Source organism: Scylla paramamosain, chromosome 10, assembly GCF_035594125.1.
Source record: "Scylla paramamosain isolate STU-SP2022 chromosome 10, ASM3559412v1, whole genome shotgun sequence".
NCBI lineage: Eukaryota > Metazoa > Arthropoda > Malacostraca > Decapoda > Portunidae > Scylla > Scylla paramamosain.
The window spans coordinates 22004432-22025599 of record NC_087160.1 but is presented as its reverse complement, the minus strand read 5'-3'; the positions used below and the strand labels follow the sequence as shown (position 1 = coordinate 22025599).

The 21168-nt window shown below is 37.8% G+C and overlaps 2 protein-coding genes across 3 annotated transcripts in view; both read right to left on the bottom strand.

The window, feature by feature from the left end:
* Positions 1 to 508: 508 nt before the first annotated feature.
* LOC135104354 (uncharacterized) lies at positions 509 to 3722 on the bottom strand. The gene is made up of 4 exons (XM_064011667.1): positions 3490 to 3722; positions 2616 to 2736; positions 2303 to 2391; positions 509 to 1693 (listed from the first exon to the last, which is right to left on the bottom strand). The coding sequence occupies exons 1-4, from the start codon at positions 3667 to 3669 to the stop codon at positions 968 to 970; spliced, it is 1116 nt and encodes a 371-aa protein (XP_063867737.1). The 5' UTR covers positions 3670 to 3722; the 3' UTR covers positions 509 to 967.
* Positions 3723 to 6701: 2979 nt separating this feature from the next.
* The window catches only part of LOC135104353 (replication factor C subunit 1-like), a 15422-nt gene continuing 955 nt past the window's right edge, over positions 6702 to 21168 (bottom strand). Inside the window, exons 2-18 of one of the 2 annotated variants that reach the window (XM_064011665.1) lie at positions 17401 to 17572; positions 16881 to 17062; positions 15463 to 16257; positions 14582 to 14761; positions 14177 to 14276; positions 13652 to 13830; positions 13159 to 13390; positions 12956 to 13024; positions 12645 to 12791; positions 12297 to 12520; positions 11763 to 11957; positions 10882 to 11033; positions 10487 to 10604; positions 9516 to 9661; positions 8972 to 9185; positions 8404 to 8580; positions 6702 to 7534 (exon numbers count right to left, since the gene is read on the bottom strand). In XM_064011665.1, coding sequence (XP_063867735.1) covers positions 7412 to 7534; positions 8404 to 8580; positions 8972 to 9185; positions 9516 to 9661; positions 10487 to 10604; positions 10882 to 11033; positions 11763 to 11957; positions 12297 to 12520; positions 12645 to 12791; positions 12956 to 13024; positions 13159 to 13390; positions 13652 to 13830; positions 14177 to 14276; positions 14582 to 14761; positions 15463 to 16257; positions 16881 to 17062; positions 17401 to 17572 — 3405 coding nt within the window. In that variant the 3' untranslated portion in view covers positions 6702 to 7411. Of the gene's footprint in view, positions 7535 to 7928; positions 8071 to 8403; positions 8581 to 8971; positions 9186 to 9515; positions 9662 to 10486; positions 10605 to 10881; positions 11034 to 11762; positions 11958 to 12296; positions 12521 to 12644; positions 12792 to 12955; positions 13025 to 13158; positions 13391 to 13651; positions 13831 to 14176; positions 14277 to 14581; positions 14762 to 15462; positions 16258 to 16880; positions 17063 to 17400; positions 17573 to 21168 lie in introns of those variants that run through there. The other variant, XM_064011666.1, reaches the window with a different exon arrangement.

The window sequence follows — 21168 nt, the reverse complement described above, 5'->3', positions numbered from 1 at the left end:
CGGAGCCCATGAGGTCTTTGGGGGGCCTATTACATCTTGGGGGATGGGCCCCCCAATCTCTACCTTTACCTATTGGCGGCAGGGGTGGAGGATCCTAAACTATTCCTGCACCGGTACATCTCAGTTTTCTCAACGGCCCTGGAAATATCCTCCACACCCTTGACTGCATCTCTCTCTCTCTCTCTCTCTCTCTCTCTCTCTCTCTCTCAGTGATGTAACTAATAAATTTGCATCGAATGTTCAAACCAAGATTCCTATTAAAGTGGCACGTTTAGCATCAACTCAGCCTGCGCCATATGAAGTAACGCCATTCTCGTATTTTATCTGCTGCAGCTGATATCCTTCAAGTTCATAGGTTCCATTCCTTTCGTATGATGGGTTATTGATAAGATGAACGTCATTGTATTTCAGAAAATAGCTTCCAAGAATCCCTGAGAATGGACATAAGGCAATAAGAAATACAGAATAAATAAATAAATACATAATTTGGTGGACGACATTAAACACATTTCAAACTATTTGGATTTATTTGGATTTTAAGGCTCATGCAAAACATTAAACTTTACATTACATCAATAACAAATGAAAGTGTATTGTAAAAGTTACGTTATGATTTCCAAGCAGAGTACATTTAACAAAATATTACAATCTTGATAAAATCGTACCAATCTTTCCAGAGGACATGTAATAAAATGTTGCAGTTAATAAAATGCATCCGAGAAAAAGCGTAATGTTGATCAAATCGGCAGTCTTATTTTGCCAAAAAAGTTTATGTACTTTGATCAAGAAATTAAATAAATAAATGAATAAATAAATATCAGATAAACTAAAACAAAAAGTAGTAACAACAATCAACCAGTTTCACCTCTTCCTTATAAAGAAATATTCAATGTACATATATGCATGCATGAATAAAGATGGACTTTGCAGTAACTCCCTTCCATCGCCTTTTGTCTGTGGGCCCTAATTACTGCGCTACCACAGGGGCCGTCACCACCTCCTTCACGGCTTTAGGTGCGACCTTCTCTAATTTTTCAGTCGTCTTCTTTGATTCAGTCTTTTCTAAATTCACAATCGGTTTCTTCTTTGGTTCGGTCTTTTGTAAACTTGCTGTCGGCTTCTTCCTTTTCAACAACTTCTTTCTTTTCCTAATTCTTATACGTTTTGGTTTTTTGGGTGATCTCCCTCTCCTCTTCCTCATCTTACTTCTCCTCTTTCTCCTTCTCTTCTTTCTCTTCCCATCCGTCATCTTTCTCCCTGTTCTGAGCTTTCCCTTAGCACCAGCAGGTATGTACTGCGAAGAGACATCAACATAGCTGCCGTTTTGTGACAAGACACCTTGGATATCGACAGATGTATTTTGGGAAGCTTCTCTCCCTCTTTTCCCGTAAGATACATACCCTCCTGTTCCATGCATGGCTAGAGACGCTTCAGAACTTGTTTCATTGCTGATTTCACCCTGGAGGTTGAAAGCTATATTTTTGTCCACCACTTTCTTGGCGCCTTTCGTGGCAACATTGTTCTTTCTTATATTTGGGCCTGAAGAAGCTTGTGACTTTATATCTGTCTGGATGTTGCCTTCTATATTCAACGTCACATTTCGAGTTTCGTTTCCAGTAATGCCCACGCCGGTAGCTGCATCATCCAGGATTTCCAGTCTCTGTGACGAAAACTGTGCATCACCAATGGCTGCCTGAAAAATAAATAAATTAATAAAATAAATGAATAAATAAATGTTTATGTCAGAGTTCAATTATAACATGATAGAATAATAACTGAAATTATAGCAGTCCGTGAATAACAATAATAATAATAATAATAATAATAATAATAATAATAATAATAATAATAAGCATTTCTGATAAATAAATAAATAAATAAATAAATATATATATGTATATATATATATATATATATATATATATATATATATATATATATATATATATATATATATATATATATATATATATATATATATATGTATATAAGTATATATATATATATATATATATATATATATATATATATATATATATATATATATATATATATATATATATATATATATATATATATATATATATATATATATATATATATATATATAACTGTGACAATTTATAATATATAACTGCTATGATATTCATTAAAACAATCAGTCAATCAATCAATGTTCAACACTGTCTACATTTTGCGCTATGGCCTTAATTCATCAAACAGAGAGCCTTAGAAACTTAATATGGCGAATTATTGGTGTGCAGAACACATAAATTACAATGGTGATGGAAATCTTTCTTACCAAGTCATATTGTTGTTGATGTTGGCCATTACAACCTCCGACGCATGCAGCCCTCAAGTCAGGTTCACTTCCATACAGTCCTGCGCAGGCTGCAAAATACAACACAATTACCATTACACTTTATACGAAAAGTTTTAATTTAAATTCCAGTTGTTTATACCTCGCCTATTTTATCCTCTATGTATACTGAATCGAATGCAGACTCTCTCTCTCTCTCTCTCTCTCTCTCTCTCTCTCTCTCTCTCTCTCTCTCTCTCTCTCAGAAGTGTACAGAAGCAAGTATCACATCACAACACTACATACAGTGACTTACAGGTTGCACACTCGGCCAAGCAAAGTGTGGATATGTCCTGAAGAGTCACTACGCTGCCTCCTTTGTCCTCGTGGCAGCGGCTGTAGGAGGCGCAGCCCTTCTCACACGCCACCACCTTGTCCTGCAACACCAAACTCGTTATATTCAATATTTCTGGCCACGGCAGTAGTGGTGGTGGTGTTGTTGGTGGTGGTAGTAGTAGCAGTAGTAGTAGTAGTAGTAGTAGTTGTTGTTGTACAGTATTAGTAGTAGTAGTAGTAGTAATAATAATAGTAGTACTAATACAGTAGTAGTAGTAGTAGTAGTAATAGTGGTGGTGGTGGTCGTAGTTGTAGTATTAGTAACAGTTGTAGTGTAGCGTAATGTAATGTAGTGTAGAAGTAGTCGTAGTAGTACAGCGTAGTGTAGCGTAGTGTAATGTAGTCTAGTAGTAGTAGTAGTAGTAGTAGTAGTAGTAGTAGTAGTAGTAGTAGCAGTAGTAATAGTAGTAGTAGTAGCAGTGTAGTGCAGTGTACTAGAAGTGTAGTGTAGTGCAGTAGTAGTAGTAGTAGTAGTAGTAGTAGTAGTAGTAGTAGTAGTAGTAGTGTAGTGTAGTGTACTAAAAGGGTAGTGTAGTGTAGTAGTAGTAGTAGTAGTGTAGTGTAGTGTAGTGTAGTGTAGTAGTAGTAGTAGTAGTGTAGTGTAGTGTAGTGTAGTGTAGTGTAGTGTAGTGTAGTGCAGTGTGGTGTAGTGTAGTAATAGTAGTGACAAAAAAAAAAAAAAAAAGAAGAGAAAGGAAAATAAGAATGAGAAGAAATAAATAAAGTCGACAATAGTGATAATAACATGTATTCATACACACACACACACACTCAATAATAATAATAACACTCACTAAAGTTTCTGTGGGATTATTCTTCAGAAGAGTCGTGGTGCACAACAGCCTGCAGTCGTGGAGGGGAGACGCGCCCCCCTCTGAAGCTATAAGGGGGAACAGCAGGCCAACCACCACCACCGACATGCTAACACGTGGTGCTGGTGCTAGTGATGGAGCGGCATGTCCACAACCTTCCATGCTCACTGGCAGACTGTCGTGCACCAGCTATTTGTCACTCCGACTTCCTTCTCTGGCACCTTATTCTTTCGCCTCTCATATTTCCTTCTTTTTTTTTTCTTTTTTATTGTTTACGGTATTTTATGTTTTAATATATTGTTGAATAAGTTTTTTTTATTGTGTTCTTTGTGGCATTTTGTTCCCATCATTGATTATCATTATAGTTATTCTTACGTTCAGATTTTCTTTTCTTTTAATATTTTCGATATTTATTACAATTGCTTATCATAGTTATGTATTTTCATTTTTAAATTTTGATTTTTGGGTATATATTTTTTTGATCATTTATTAACATATCTGTCATCACTTTCTTTTTTTTTTATTATCATTTCACTATTTGTGAGATTGTTCTCTTTTTCAGTGGTATTATCTTATCATTATTTCCCAGTACGTTTAATATGCACGTGATTTTAAACAACTGTAATTCAAATACTTACACTCCACGATATCTTAAAAAAAAAAGAAGTCATCAAATAACAAAAAAAAAAGTACTCCCATCATCTAAAAGTAGTCCCATCTCCATTTTAAATAGAAAAAAAAAGAGTAGTCCTGGTCATCACCATTTCAAATAACAAGAAAGTAAATTCCCATCATCATTTTCAATTTCAAGAAGTAATGTTAGGCATTGGTTGAGAGAGAGAGAGAGAGAGAGTGGGGAAACCTCGCCACGCTTCTCCTGCCTTTCCCTACTCCAGCCCCGACAGAGAGAGAGAGAGACAGAGAGAGAGAGAGAGAGAGAGAGAGAGAGAGAGAGAGAGAGAGAGAGAGAGAGAGAGAGAGAGAGAGAGAATATCATTGGCAATCCAAGTACAATATTTATCTTCTCCAGTCCTTTCAGCTTTCATAAAATTTCAGAGCTTGTCACTAACAGGATATCCCACGTCTTATGATAATGATGGACAGCGTTTTTCTCTCCCTGCCTTTCTCAAGCTGATAGCAAAAAAAAAAAAAAAAAAAAAAAAAAATTATATATATATATATATATATATATATATATATATATATATATATATATATATATATATATATATATATATATATATATATATATATTTTATAATGGTGGGAGCTTCTTTCTTTCCCAGCCTGTCTCAAGCTAATAATACAAAAGATCACAAGGTGTAAATAATGATACACGTCTTTTCTCTCCTCGTCTTTCTCAAGCTAATAACATAGACGTAAATCATGAGAGACGCTCTCTCTCTCTCTCTCTCTCTCTCTCTCAAGATGATAATAAAAAAAAAAAGTATAAATAATGACCCACGCCTTTTTCTCTCCTTGTCTCTCTGGTTGATAATACAAGACAACCCAGTTATAAATACACACCCTCCCAGCTCCACCCGTTTGTCCCAGCCCTGCATTTAGAAGGGCTGGGAGGGGGAGTCAAATTATCTATCACCCATGGCTTCTCAAAACACTCAGCTCAAGTGGGTCTCCTTTAACACCTGTGCCAGCAGCTTGTGGGGGGGGGGGAGGACGGTATTTCAGGGCACCTCTTCATGCAGTTACGTCCTGGGCTATCCCCATGTCGCGAAAGGTTATTCTGTACATGTTATTTCTGGTTATGATCTGACCATACGTACGCAGTGAGTGAATAAACACTCAGGGTCAGATGGTGTATGTTTTCAATGGCGTTTTATAAACTCTGGGTTTTTTATTGTATGTTTGAGTGGCTGTAACGTCTGCTGCCAGTCGTTCGTCATAGGGTATTACTGATATGGCTAGGTACTTGCTCATTGGTAATTTTCATATTGCAATATTATGATAAATTTCTAATGTTTGTATTGGAAATATATACTGAGAGAGAGAGAGAGAGAGAGAGAGAGAGAGAGAGAGAGAGAGAGAGAGAGAGAGAGAGAGAGAGAGAGAGAGAGAGAGAGAGAGAGAGAGAGAATTATCGTATATTTCATGCACTTACTTTCTCTGATGAGCTAGATTCACATATGGAAAGATCATATTCAGTTAGAATACATAATTTACTGAGTTCTGACTAGTGTTCATCCTCACTATGTTGGTAGAGGAAGGTTCACCTCCATGGGAACTCCTGCTGCTTTCTGGTGATTGTTAAGCGGTTCAGATGGAAAAGCAACACCCACATCACCATCTTCAGCACTTCAGAAGCAAGGGGAACATTGTACCTGCAGCAACAGCCCCAGCACACACATTGTGAATGGTTGTACATCACCCACCAGATGCATTCTTTTGCTCCTCCAGCCAGTGATATACAAGTTTCCTGGCAGTGTTCACCACAACCTTAATGAGCTGTATAATTGCCACCCTAACAGTTTTTCAGTCCTTGTAACACAGTGGGCAGACCTCTGAACTGCTTTCTCCATGTGGCAGCAGTGACAACAGATATCATTTGATGCAGTGACTTCATACTTGGCTCTTGTATATGAATCACCATGTTTCCTGCCCACTATCTTTGTTTGAAAAGAGGGCTTGTGTCTTGGCTTTGTTAAAATGTTCTCTGAGACCTGTGTAGCTATGAATTTATAACTAGGTTAAGTATCTGGAACCTGAAGGAGATGGCAGCATAATTTTCACTCAATGATGCATTTCAGCAAAGTTTCTAATTCTGTGACTGTAATCAAGGAAGTGGAGATTAATTCATATTCTATAAGATGTCATCAGTCCTCTTCACATAATTGCTTTGGCCACCTCAGCCAACATTTGAGGCAGTTATCTGTAATTTGTAAATAGTCCTATTTGACATCTATACATCCATGGCAACATGAATCAGTTTGCTCCAATAAAAGGTACAAGCATTCTCATTAGAACATTTTTCCTATCCCATTATATGCACTATGAACAGATATAGAGCAGCAACAAGAATGAATTTTAACACTAAATGTTCAGGCACAGAGTTGTGTACACTCTTGCATCATTGGTTGCTAGCACGATGGGCTACAGTCAGTTTATCCGATGTCTCCTTGAGGAATTTTCCATGCAAATTTTCTTTTTTCTTCAAATAAGGTATATGAAAAAACAAAGATTTTTTTTCCTTTTTTTTTCAGAGAAAGAAATGTTGTACAGACATCAATATACAGGTAGCAAGTAGCTCTATTTTTCACAGCAATCACAGCAGAACTCCAGGCCTGAATGAGTCCTGAATCCTGAATGAGTAAACCTGAGTAATCTGAACTAGAAGCCATACATTCATGTATGCATATCTGTATGGAGGACTGGCTGGCCTACTGTAAATGTTAGGAATATAAAAAGAATTATTAAAGCCACCCAATGTACAGCAGTTGTCACAAATTGTGATACACACTTGATAGAAATGGTTTTGTACATTTTGTACATTCACTCAGACTGTTTCCCATTCAGGGTACGCCTATGTTTGTATATAGCAAGTATTTCATCAAACACTCCCAATACAGGAAAGACAGTGCTTAATTAAAAATGTTTTAAATATAAAACAGACACAAAAATACTTTTTCCAATCTAAATCCTGTATTCACATTTTAAATATATGCAACATAATGCAAGTATGATGCAAGTACTACCACCATGCTGTATAGATAATCTCTTCAACATGAATGTATGCCTCTAAACTTGGAAGCATAAGTGGTATCACATATAGAAAACCTCAGCACAATTTACACGCCTTTACTCAAGGAAATGTATCTTTTCCTCGACTTCCCATTTTATGTTACATTATGCATTTAGTACATTACAATCATTCATACTTAATCCACAATTACTTCTTTCCCCTACCTCTTTTTCCTCCTCCTCTTCCTGTTGCTGCTCCTCCTCTTCCTCCTCCCCTGCCCCTCCCAGCTCCTGTTGTTGATACCTGCCCTTTACTGCCTCCTCCCTTTACCTGACAAAAGAAATACATATGAATGATTAAAAACATAATCTGGAAAGAAGGGATTTCATGTAAAACTGTTATGTATTATGCCCCTGCCATACCCAGACACAAACTTTTGCTGATATACATGACCACTGTGCAAGATTTTCTTGCAAGCACTTAGCACACTGTATATATATATGCATTTCTGCAGCATTTCCTGTGATGGTGTACCAACCAGAGATATAAAGGTCACAAAAATTATTCTTGTGTCCCCAATGCTGCTAGTTCAAACAATACCACCTCAGTATTGCCAGTCCCCAGCCACCCTCATACCAGTTACAAGGCAACATGTCACTCACTCACTATTATCCCAGTGTCTGGCAGTTATTTCATCCCAATGTCTAAGGTGGAATACTTATATCTCTGTGTCAGAGGTTCAATCTGTAGCCAGGATGCCTCACTGCTAAATATCTATTCCTCTCTCAGATCAATCTCTCAGTGTTTCCATGATGCTCCAAAGTGGGTATGACAGTGGTATCTGTACTTCAATACGACAAGTGCAGCTGAAGATGACAGGGAAAATGTTACTGTTTGCAGCCAACAACTACTCAAGATAGTGCCCAACAAAATCAACATCACATCATCACTTCTAGATATCCTTACTATTAGTTTATTCTTAGCCATTCTTTCCACATGCTGAAACCTTCCTCAGAGTATTCCAGTTTATCATTCAACCACTATACGATTCATTTTTTGCTTCCTCTGATGTGGCAAAGCTCTTCACAAACACAACAATATATCAAGACATTCCTTTCTCAAATCTATGCATCCTTAAAATTCACATGCACATATATTTACAGTAATTCTGCAAATGTTGAGATAAAATGTACATTTACCTTTATCATGCCACTTGATGCTAAGCCCTCTTCTTCCTCTTCTTCATCCTCTTCCTCCTCCTCTTCATCCCCATACGAGTCAGATGGTTTTCCTTTCTTTTTCTTCTTAATGGAGGGCGCAGCAAATGGTGTCAAGTGGCAGTCCTTATTGAACTTACGAGTGAATGCTGCCTTGACCTGGAGTCCGAAGGGAAGGATCCAAAGCTGACTTAGAATGATGCATAAAACAAATCATCAGCAGCACAAGCCATTACCATTGAGCAACTGGATCAGGAAGCCAGGAGACATATTATCAGGTGAGCAATTGTCAAGTGAGACTGACAACTAATGAAAAAATAACAATGAACTTAAATTACAATGAACAAGAGAATGCTCTGCTTTAAGTATTATGGCAATCATTACTCATTCAATATCCACATAACACCAGTGCACTCCCTTGGATTTAATATAGAAATAATGCCCTACAGTAGATTATTACAGTGGTTTAAAATTAAAATCTTTCTCCATTACAGTGGCTTAAAATTAAAATATCTGACCATTACAGTGACTTAAAATCAAAATCTCTGACCTTGCTCTCCACTGTGCTCATTGGGTTCTTGCTATTAGGCCAGCTTGACAACTCCAGCAGTGACTCCAGGTCCTCCCGCAGCAGATCATAGGAATTCATGGCCTCCACTGCCTCATCCACTCCTTCAGCTCCATGCTTCACCAGGGGAGTCACAATAGTGTCCCTCATCATCTCACAGTAGTCCATGCCCACATCCCTTTTGCTTCCCGATATCCTGCCAGCATCAAGACACTGTTATTGTCCATGTTCAAGAAGGGATACTAAGCACATTATGAGTTTCAGACAATTCAAATACATTGCTATGTCTCTTCAAGGAAAATTTAACATGTAAGCTTAAGTACAACTGTAAATAAAGTTAAAAAAAGTAAATAAATAAATAGATGACTAAATCAAAAGAATATTAACCAATCTATCTATCTATACACCAGGCCAGCAAGGCACCACACATTCACACATTATTCACTTAGCCCAGTCAGCCACCTGTGGAAAAGGAAATACAAAAAAATAAAAAAATAGATAAATAAAACAACAAAGCACAGTATACCTGAGCCTCATGTGCATCTGAAGCTCCTGTGCAAGTCTGTCCAGCTTGTTGCGCCGACTGTTCTTACCAAACCAGGCTGGGAACTCAATCTGAGCTGACAGGTGGCCAGACATGTACTCCCCAGGGATAACACTGCTAAACATGGCCTGGAGGGAAAGAGAAGAGTAAAAAAAAATAAATAAATAATCAATCAATAAATAAATAAATAAATAAATAAATAAATAAATAAATAAATAAAAATAATAAAAAATAATAAATAACTAAAGCAAACATCTAAATATAAAAATAAAACTTGCGAATAAATAAATAAACCCTGGACTGCCAAAGATCACAAGTCATGAGCTGATGAGCATGTATGAACTACTGCTTACTTTCTATGCACCTCATATAGCAGGCCCACTGGAGACTTGTAATCTAAGCTGTAAATTGTTATTCCATATACAAAGCCAGACCAGTCATGCCTGAGTGATATTGCAAATATGGACCAGCCTAAGAAAAATCAGCAAACCCTAATACATTGGGAAAATAGGACCAAAATGATAATTAATAATTTTTTTTAAATTGCATACCACTCAACACACTAGCAATGTTGAATATATATAAGGATGACATACAAATCCAGTTAATTGAATTGTAATGAATGGATGAAATGGATCACTTCATCTATGCAGCATTTCTGTACATGAAAGATTTTATTTCATATTACTTACATTCATGGCCTGTCTGACATATGTTTCAAGCAAAGTAATTTAATAATGCAACCTGCAATATGTATGGCTATTCAGTACTTGTAGGTAAAGTGTACTTAATTTGGCCTCACATGCAGTGTTTACTACTGCTATGCACACCATTCACATCATGCTGAAAGTGTTCTCTCTCAGCTGCTGCCTACACAAAGGTACCAATAACAGTGATGTGACACTAATGTGAACTGAAATAGAACCCAAGAATAAAGGCTGCCTGATGAGTACCTGTGTGGGGAGGAGGGACCAAGCACCGTGGGACCGGATGAGCTGCCCCACCAGGTCCCCATCAGATACTGAGGCCGCAGTCTTGGCCAGCTGCTCCAGAGTTGCCCTTCGGTTACCTCTGTTGGGATATGAACTGGCATGAGTCATAAAAAAATTATTATAGCAGTCAATGCTTAACTTTTAGGCAGCCATCATGAACATATGAACATATGAAGGCTATCAATTGGGTTATTCTTAAATTTAAAAGTAATTCTCCTGACTTCATACGAATGGTAGTCTTAACGTAACATAAAACTTTCAATGCCTGTGTTGTCATGCACATATTAATAGTAACCTACAATCCTTAGTGTGCTTAAAAGTAGATAAAAATTAACCAATTAAATTTCACAACCTACTTTGCACTATGGGGGACAACCTTCGGATAATTTTCTTGGACGAAGAGAGGAGCAATTGAATAGTCATTGAAGAACAGAGCCGATTTCTCATGAATGTTAAGGTTCTTGTGCTCAGACTCAGTAAAAACTGTTCTGCACACATCCCAAGGACCCTGCAGGGGAGGAAGAAGAGAAAAAAAAAAAAAAAAAAAAAAAATTTCATTAGTCAAGCTGTAGCCAACCATTGCCTACATTAAATTAAAATGCATAGAATACTTTTCCATGCCATCATGTACAACCTAAAATTGGCTCCAATCTTACTAATGAATTGTTCTGAACAAGAAATGTAGAAGTACACACAGATGTGAATGTAAAAAATTATACATAAAATACCAGATGACAATTTAAGTGTGTAGAGAGGATTAATATGAAATACATTTTTCAGAAAATGACATATTCAGAAGTAATACATATAGTGGTATTGATCAACAGAAAACAATGATGAATAATGTATTGAGAGAAAGATAAGAGGAGACAGGGAGACAGGCAAACAGACGTGAATGTATCATGAGGAGCAGTTGGAGGGTTTTCTGACCACTAGTACATCCAGAAGTGACAGGAGAGAGTACATGTGTATAGAGACTTTTCTTGAGATCCACGAATGTCAAAAACACATCTCCTGTTTCTCCCTCGAATTCTTTACATATCCTTTAAGCAAGACACTTTAGTCACACAGCCTTTCCTTAGTCCAAATTCATGTTTAGAATATTCTTTGTTGATCTCTCATACAAAACAGAACACCTCACAAATCTCTCTCTTTAATATCTAGCAGGACATGAGCCCTACAGACTTAAATATATCTATGTATGTACACAATGAAGTAAAAGAAAAAGCAGTAATACCTTTTTAAAGTCTTTCTGGGCTTTCTTCGCTTCCCTCTTCACATCATCAGTCTGGAGGTTCTTCTCCTTGGCTGACCACATGGAGAGGTGGTGCAAGACTTGCCGAATGTCCTGGTTTGACCCAATAATGATCTGGTCCAGGGCTTCAGGCTTGATCTTAATGCCTTCCCGGTAACACACACTCATCATGGGTCCCTGGGCACAAGTGATACAAAGCATATATATATAACAGTAATCTTGTTTAAATTAATGGACAAATACAACTGCAATTCATTACATAAAGCCTTTCACATAGTAAGTATCAGACATATGTATTCATATTCAAAACTTATAGATTAAAGTTTTGTGAGATTTCATCATCATGAAGTCACACATCATGTTTTAAAAATATGATGATGTACTATTTTCTATAAAATTGTAACTAACTGCAGGTAACTGTATTAATGTAACTTCATTTTGTTGCAGTTAAATGAAAATACCTATAAATTTATCATTCTTGTAATACTTTTAAAACATCCAAGACTTGCAACTTACTCTTATTTGTTCAACTCTAGGCTTGTAAAACCTGAGGTCAAAGCAGTGATTTGCTAAAGATCTTATTTTGGGATGGTTCCTGTCATTGCACATGGCAATAATAGGAATCTTAGATTTCTTAATAAGAGCAATTAACTCCTGAACTCCTCCTCTGTCCTCATTGCCAGACATTCCATCAACCTCGTCCATGACCAGTGCATGCCTGGAGCTCGTGTGGCCTCCTCCTGTTACAAAAAAGTGAAGACATTATCTCCATAGCTCTCAACAATGCTTCACATTTTTTTCCTCATACCTACAAGCACATGCAAATTTTACTTTTTTCACAGATACATCATTCAACAACTTTACCTGTTGCAAACCCAGCCAGACTTTTGTTGCCAAGAAGCTCCGACACAATCTGATCAATGGATTTTTTTGATCGTGCATCAGAAGCATTCAGCTCCAGAACATCGTATCCCATCTCTTTACACACTAAGTGAGCTGTTGTTGTTTTCCCTGAAAGAAAGTATGTCTTTAAAATACTGAGGAGAATGAACATAATGGTATGATCTCACAGTATGGTTAGTTTTCATGTTCATTATCTCAAAAGAGCTCTGATGATGATAAAACATTAATATTTTCATAAAATTATAAGAGAACATATTGCTTTGGAATCTCACCTACACCAGGAGGACCTGAGAGGAGGGCAGCTTTGTAGTATCCCCCTGTGTCATCCTTGGCCCATGGACCTAGAGAATACAATGCCATGAGAATCAAGTACAAGAATGCACAGAGAACATCCTAAAACAAAAAAAAAGCAGAAATATTTTATGAGTATACAATTCTCACAAATGAGACAGATAAAATAAAGAGCCTAACTCACTGGGCATGGGTGGTCTCTTGTCTCCCAACTGGTTCTTCTGCCAGTTCTGGAGCCAATTGAGCAGTTTCCTGACATTGGATGCACCACCCTGCTGCCCAATGATGTTCTTGGTGGAGGCTGGCTTATACTTGTCTACCCACATGAGAGCCTCTTCTGATCTGTTACTCAGTTCCTGGGAGGAGATGGACTGTGTTCTGGGAGAGGAAGTACTTGAGGAGGGACTTCCACTTTCCTGTTCAAATAATAGACATATAAAGAACGAGCTGAAGTTCAGTGACGGGACAAAATACCTGCAAATGAGACAAGCTAACTCAGATTATGGTAAAAATATTCTGGAGCTTTGAGGTTTCAGAGTTTTTGGTAATCTTGCAAATCAATATATTTTTTAAACATTTCTAAAAATTTTGAATCTTATTATTATTCCATATTCTAAAAACGGTCCTGTTTCATAGTTTTAAGCCTGAAAAAATTACTCATCAAGTATTTGAGTTACCTGAGATGCTAAAGATGCCTGGGAGCTTGAAAGTGACCTCTTGGGAGTTGTGGCACTAGTGAGGCTGCTGGCCAAGCTGCTGGGTGTCCTGGGGCTGGCTGATTGAGGAGAAGGTTTGGGTGGCTCCTTAGGTTCACTCTCTCTGGCAAATTTCTTCAACTTACTTAAACCAGAACCTCCTGTAAAGGAAGATATAATACTGTATCTAAATCTTTTCTTTTCTAGTCATGCTACCTAAGAAACTCCAGTAAAGTTTCCTGGTGTCAAGTGTTTCACCTCTGTTTTACTGAAATAAAGCCATGTTAAGCAAGAAGTCAAATAAAATCAAGCACATAAATGTATTTGAATATAAGGCCCATCCAATATGAAACTATTTTTTTTTTTATAATTTTTGTCTTAACTCATATGATGCACTGCTGAAATCAAAATAATATCTGAGGTGCTATTCCCAAATGAATAAGCAAAAGATGGCAATAGCTGACAGGCAATGACAGGCAGATTTAAGGGTTGGAGGCACAAACTTACCTTGAGTGGGGGTTGCCTCTTTGCTCTCCTTCCCTGGCAGTGTTGCAATGAGCTCCAGCAATCCATCCTCATCTATCTGCTTAGTGCCCAGCTGCTCAGCCTGATGGATGGCACTATTTAATACACTAAGAACTGATAATTAATCATACACATTTCATAACAAAGCATCCATTTATAAATCCTGATCCTTCACATTTAATCTTTAACAGACCTGAATGTATTTGTGACATGATCTCACAAAAAATCAGACTGGATAATTAAATTACAATAAATTTCACTGATAAAAAATTAAAGGCATGCAAGAGATGCTGCACAAGGAGATGCCTGACCTACATTACTGACCCTGAAAATCTATTTACATCTATCTTGCAAATGTCTCACTGAAATTTTGCATGGATACTTTACCTTCTTCAGCTTACTCTCACCAGCCTCCACACCTACTACTAGATAGCTGGTGTTGCGGCTCACAGAGGTGGTGACTCTCCCTCCATACTTCTTGATGAGCTCTGAGGACTCTTCTCGGTCCAGACTGTCAAACACACCACTCAGGACAAACACAAGTCCCTGGAGACAGTCTGGCTTTCCCTAGAAAATTAATAATGTTGCTTTGTAGAATGGAAATCTCCATGGTAGTATACTGTAAATGTATTACACAGTATAGCCTGAAAGAATGAGCAATGAAGCATGATGAAATGAAAGTTATGGTAGGGACATTAAAAGAGGATATGCAAATCTTAACCAGTATTCTCAATCATTCATCCCTTTCTTTGCTAAACTCTGGAACTCCCTGTCAGCTTCTGTATTTCCTCCTTCCTATGACTTGAACTCTTTCAAGAGGGAGGTTTCAAGATACTTATCCCTCAATTTTCAATGGTTCTCAGGACATCTCTTCTGGGACTGGCACCTCTGTGGGACTTTTTTTCCCTCTTTTTTGTTTCCTTTGGCCAGTGATCCTCTTGCATTAAAAAAACAATAATAATAAAAAAAATCATATCCAAAAGGACGGGTATTGCTAAAAACTGACAACTCAAACATTTGTCAGTATTGTGATAAAAGTGTAGATACCTTGTACAAAGTGACATCAAGAAGTCATTCTAGCAACAGTCTGTGTTACTTTCTAATGTGTGTTTCTTCTCATGTCTACTGCAATGCCAGCTGCCAGTATGGATAAATCACATGTTGACAATCAAAGTGAAAAATGTAAATAGAGATTGTTTGGACTAATCAGGACTGTAAAGTTTCAGTTAATAACAGACAACTTCACATAACAATGAACAAAGGTTTACCTCAGGTATTTCTTTGCTGCCGGGATTGGCTGGCCCAGACCTCTGCATAAACTTGAGGTATGCATTTCTTGCAGTTTTCTTCTTCTCATCTTGTGGTGTTGTGTCTGGTGCTTGGGTATTCTCTTTAGCAGGCTTTTTGGGGGTTACCTTCTTTTCTTGCATAGAATGCTTCTCTTCCACTAGAACTTCCTTCTTCTCTTCCTTCGGATATGTTCTCTCTTTGCTGGATGGCCCACTCACTTTCTTAGGGCCAGTGTCAATTTTCTCTTCCTTAATGCTCTTTGTCTGTTCACTCTTGACATTAATGTCTTTTTGTGGTGATGCCTTTTTGTGGGGACTGTCTCGTTTGTCTCTGGGTATCTTTTCCTTTTCTTCTGACTCCAGTTTAACTTTCTTGTCCTTGTGCTGCAGTTCATCTCCTTCATTCTGGCAGCTACCATGATCCCTTTTTCCAAATTCAAATCTCTTCAGTTTTGAGCTTAATTTACTTGCAGCTGATTGCTTGGTAGGGATTTCTTTTGAAGGTTTCTTTTCCGGAGGACTGTTTTCATTTGGCTTTGGTTTAGGCTCCTCAACAGAAGGGTGTTTGGGAATGGTCTTACCTTCCTTGTGGTAGTGAGACTTCTGCTCATCAAGTTGCTTTAAGGTTTTCTGAAAGTTTTCACTTGACTTTGAACTATGGTCAGCAGCTGAGCGCTGTTTGGAACTCCCTTTACTTTCCTTGAATTGCTTATCTTCCCCTTCATCTAGCTGCTGTAGTGTTTTTTCAAAGGCTTTCTCACTGCTGTCACCATCCTGGAATTTGAAGACAAAGATTAATTTATTCACAGACTTCATTTTGTAACAACACAAAGAAAGTTTCTTGATGAGACTTATACATGAAATTTATATGGCTAACCTGATGATAACAAGTTAATCTTATTTCTGTGGAAATTTTCATGGTCTTATCATGGCCAGCCTTTTTAGTGATGTCATGGAGGGCACAAGATATCTCAGATGATTGGAAAATGAATAAATACAAGTCTATTGTTATAGTGGAAGGCAATCAACTGCTTTTTACACATGAAATTATGGAATTGTCAAGTATGGAATGGGAAGGAAGAACCTGTGAAGAGCATCATGATAAAAATGCAGAAACCTATTCCCTGAGCTTCATGATTCAACTCTCCTGCATAGTTTCCCAGCAATCAAACAAGAAATTCTAGTAATTATTGCAGAGGTAACAGGTAATGCTACTACTATTTGATGGAGATTACAATTATACCTGACACAATTTAATAAAAAATAAATAAATAAATAAATAAACAAAAATAAATAAATAAATAAATAAATAAATAAATAAATAAATAAATAAATAAATAAATAAAATAAAAATAAACATCTAAATAAATAAAATATCTCCAGCATGTGATCTGTACCTTTTTCTTGGAGGTGGTTTTGTCCTTGGAGGTTACAGGCTCTGTGCCAAAGAAATTCTTGGCAGTTATGGGCTTGTACTTGGGAGACTCAGGTTTTTGTTGAGGCTTGCGTTTGCTGGTCTTGGAGACGTTCTCCTCCTTACTACTCTTCTTGCATTCAGTCCCCTTGAACAGATCTTCATCTGCAACAGTGAAGGGGATCATACAATACATGAAGGGTATATGAGACTTCAACTATAGAGTGAAAGCAACAATTACAATGACTACTTACATAAGATTCAGGGAAGATTGTTTGGCTGACAAGTAAGTAACAGTACACACATGGCATGAGATACATACCACAAATGCCAGTGGTGAGCATTCATATTGGTGTGATATCAATTTGTTCAAAATAAACAAAAAAGGAGAAAGACAAGGGGTTAAGACAGATACTCTTATCAATGGACTACATGCATCCTGATTCACCCCATAAAGGTTAGTGTTTCCTAATTTCTGGTACCCACTGCAGCCTCCATCACACCTGAGTCAGAGTCCAGAATGATGGTGCGCTGCCTCTTGGTGACAGCTGGGGTAGGCAACTCCTCATCTGAATCATCTATAACAATCACATTCCTCTTTTTCTTTCCCTTGGAGTGCTGTGATGTTCCTGCTGGTTTGCTCCCACCAACAGGAGAAAAATATCGACGGATATCCTGCAAAACACAAATCTAATTAGAATCAGCTAACAGAGCTATTAATTCCAGATATAATTACAGAATGCCTTCACTGTCACATGGCCAAGAGCCTGACATGTGGCACTCTGGCATCACATCACCAGCTTTTCCATGCACAGTAAAGGCACCATCACACTACCACGTATTCGTCAACTTTCTGAAAGTCGACAATTTCTTGAGTGTGCCCCATCACACATGTGCAGCCATTTGCCTGCACTTTCGTCAACAGTAAACAAATGTGGCTCTAGGCTCACTCTCTCTCTCTCTCTCTCTCTCTCTCTCTCTCTCTCTATAGTTACATTAGCTGCTGCCTGCTAGCATCTCCCACCCAGCATGGCAATATCCTCACTTTTCCAATGTAGTAATATTGCAACAGAAATGCATAACTGGCAATTCATACCAGAAGGCCATAAGCCCAGCCAGCCCAGGACCCCAATTCGCCATGAGTGTAGCTCCGCAGATGGAAAGGCAAGCAGTCACTGTTATGTATTTAATCACAAGTTCTGTAAATCATAGATGAGCCAAACAAGACAAAATGGTATCCAGTGTGCAGGAGTAGAGAAACAGTGACCTTCCAAAAGTGTGAATGTCTACTGAGTCATGCGAGCCACTGTTTGCTGTTATATATCCACAAGTTAAATGTAATGACATGTTAAGTTAAGCAATTTAGTATTTTCTTTATTTAAAATCTATTTAATTCAATTTTTTTTTTTAAACAATAAGGTTTACTTAGTAATCTTTATATTATAAACATGAGATTTTCATTTGACAACAAAAGTTGATGACAACCCTCGTCTGTGAAGATGATCACTTCCATTTGACAATGCAGATGGAAAAAAATGATGGAAAGAGGCAAAAGTTGACAGAAACCAAAGCTGACAGAAAATTATGACAGAAAATGTGCTAGTGTGATGGTGCCTTAAGATTAGAGCATGGGAGGATATCATAAAGGTAGGTTTTTCACCGTATGGATGGTCTGGGTGAAGAGAACTTACAGAAACAGTGACTTGCGCTCATTTCACCTCCATTTTCTTGAAACAGAGGATTTCAAACAGTGGAAAAAGACATGCAAGTGGTGAATGTGACAGAGGAAGGCGCAAAAGACCGAGCATGTTGGAAAAGGATGATCCACTGTGGTGATGCCTGATGGGAGCAGTCAGAAGGAGAAGAGGATGTGAAGCAGAGAGTGATTTATGTCTGTTACAGCACATAATACAAAAAAAGATGATGTAAATGGACATGCTTCATAGACTTTTGCAGTATTTTAAAAAGCTCACCACTGGACGATGTATTTGTACATGTGCCAGCCTATTGAAACTGCTGTGCAGGACTCGTGAGTGAATGGCAACAAGAACTGTAAGTTGAATGTAATGCTAGGTTTACAGTCACTCCGGCCCCTAGTTACACCGGCCCTCAGTCACTGCGGCCCCCAACCCTAGTCACTCCGGCCTACCACCCTAGTCACTCCGGCCTACCACCCTAGTCACTCCGGCCCACTAATTATACTAAGTTATCTAGAAAGAATATATAGTAACAGGCTCTCTCTTTTATTAAATAATTACGCAGTATAGTCATACACATACACAATAACTATGTAATACTATGTAACCTTGAAAGAATATATAATAACAAAAAATAACCAAACAATGCTCACCACACCCTGACCACAACATGGGAGCGCTGACTGGCTTTATCAGGCAGTCTACTGATACTAAAATATTTCTGTATACAAAAGTATGTCTAAAAGTAAAAAACAATTCAGGCAGTCTACTGATACTAAAATATTTATGTATACAAAAGTATGCGTCTGAGTAAAAAAAAACAAGATTATATTACAAACTAAACACTGGGTCCGCTTAGCCTGGAACATGCTTTTAATAATTGGTCAGTGGTGAGGTCATGTTGTTCATACTTGTTCCATAGTGAAAATATTCGTCCCTGTAGAGATCGGTATTTTCGTCTCTGACAACGAGCAAGTTTTCCGTCCTTGACCAGACGCACTTGGACCTGTACATTTTTGGCTTCTTTGAAAAGTAAGGGAACCAGCACATAAAAAGGAATATGGGAAGAGCCTGCACTACCATTCAAACGTCTATGATAACCTTCTACATCATTATTCGTGCGAATGCTCTGGCCAAACACTGTCCATTCACTTGGTGACCAAAACCCACTTATCCATGTTTCTCTCATGTACGTTGTTAAATCTTTAATTGGGCCAGCAGGAAGGCGTGATTCAAGGTGATCAAATGTTGATGTAATATGTTCATGTGGGAGAAAGGGAAGAGCCATTAACTGTTTTAGGTAATCTTGAGTGGGACGATGATTCAAGTATGGAACCGCCAATCCTAACGCCTGAATCTTCCTCCAGACTGCCTGATTCCAATGAAATGCACAGCCTTGCAACTTTGCAACTGGAAATAATTTCCTGACTACTGACCACAAAGCCATTTCGAAGTCCATCACGATCTTTTCCACTTTACACTCCTGAATTATTGCTAAAATAGAATTCAATACCTTTCTGTAGTCTCTCTTTCTTTTCCCTGACATAAGGATGAAAGCTAAGGGGACTTGTTTTACATTACCTTCGCTTCCCTTAACGAAGGCATGGACTCCAAATAGCTGTTGAAACGGGGCTCGTACTACACGAAATGTGGCATCTAAATACCATGTCCTTGCCTTCTTCAACAAGGCAAGTTGGTCTGCAGTGGCAAATACTAAGTGTCTTGCATCATCTAGAATAATATCTTTCTGGAGGAATTCATTCGGAATGTGATCAACTACCAATTCAAAATCCAATGAATTAGGTTCAACAGGTCTATCTTTCTGTCTTATACGGTTAACATTACGAGATAAATAGACTGGATTTACAAAAGCATTATCACTTCCTTCTGTCTGCCTCATGGCACGGTCAAGAAAAGTCGTTTTGTGTTCGAAACAAGAAAAGTCGTTTTGTGTTTCGAAAACCTCGGTACCTCAACTCCGAGGAAGGAGACACCGTTAACGACTATTATCTATTACGCAAACTCATATAGCTAGTATGTTTTGTAGTAGCAGTATGGTAGTAGTAGTAGTAGTAGTAGTAGTAAGTTTCTACCTCCACTATCATAATCGTTATTATCATTATTAATATTATTATGGAGGAAATGAGAGAGAGAGAGAGAGAGAGAGAGAGAGAGAGAGAGAGAGAGAGAGAGAGAGAGAGAGAGAGAGAGAGAGAGAGAGAGAGAGAGAGAGAGAGAGAATGTCAGGTTGTTGTGACTTGACCCACCTTTTACCAGACCTTTCTTTTTCTTATTGGCCCATATTCATATTGTGCGTAGGAGTTGAAGAGTATTTATACTTCGTAAATAATCCGAAAAGTGATAATTAAGGCAACACCCTTCTGTCCACCAAGGGTTCAGTTAAATTATACACAAATGCTACTTTTCAAAAAAAGAATTGCTGCAAAATGAAGTGGATGAGAGAGAGAGAGAGAGAGAGAGAGAGAGAGAGAGAGAGAGAGAGAGAGAGAGAGAGAGAGAGAGAGAGACTATAGGACATACGTGATAAGAGTAGGTGTTTTATTTATTGTTTAT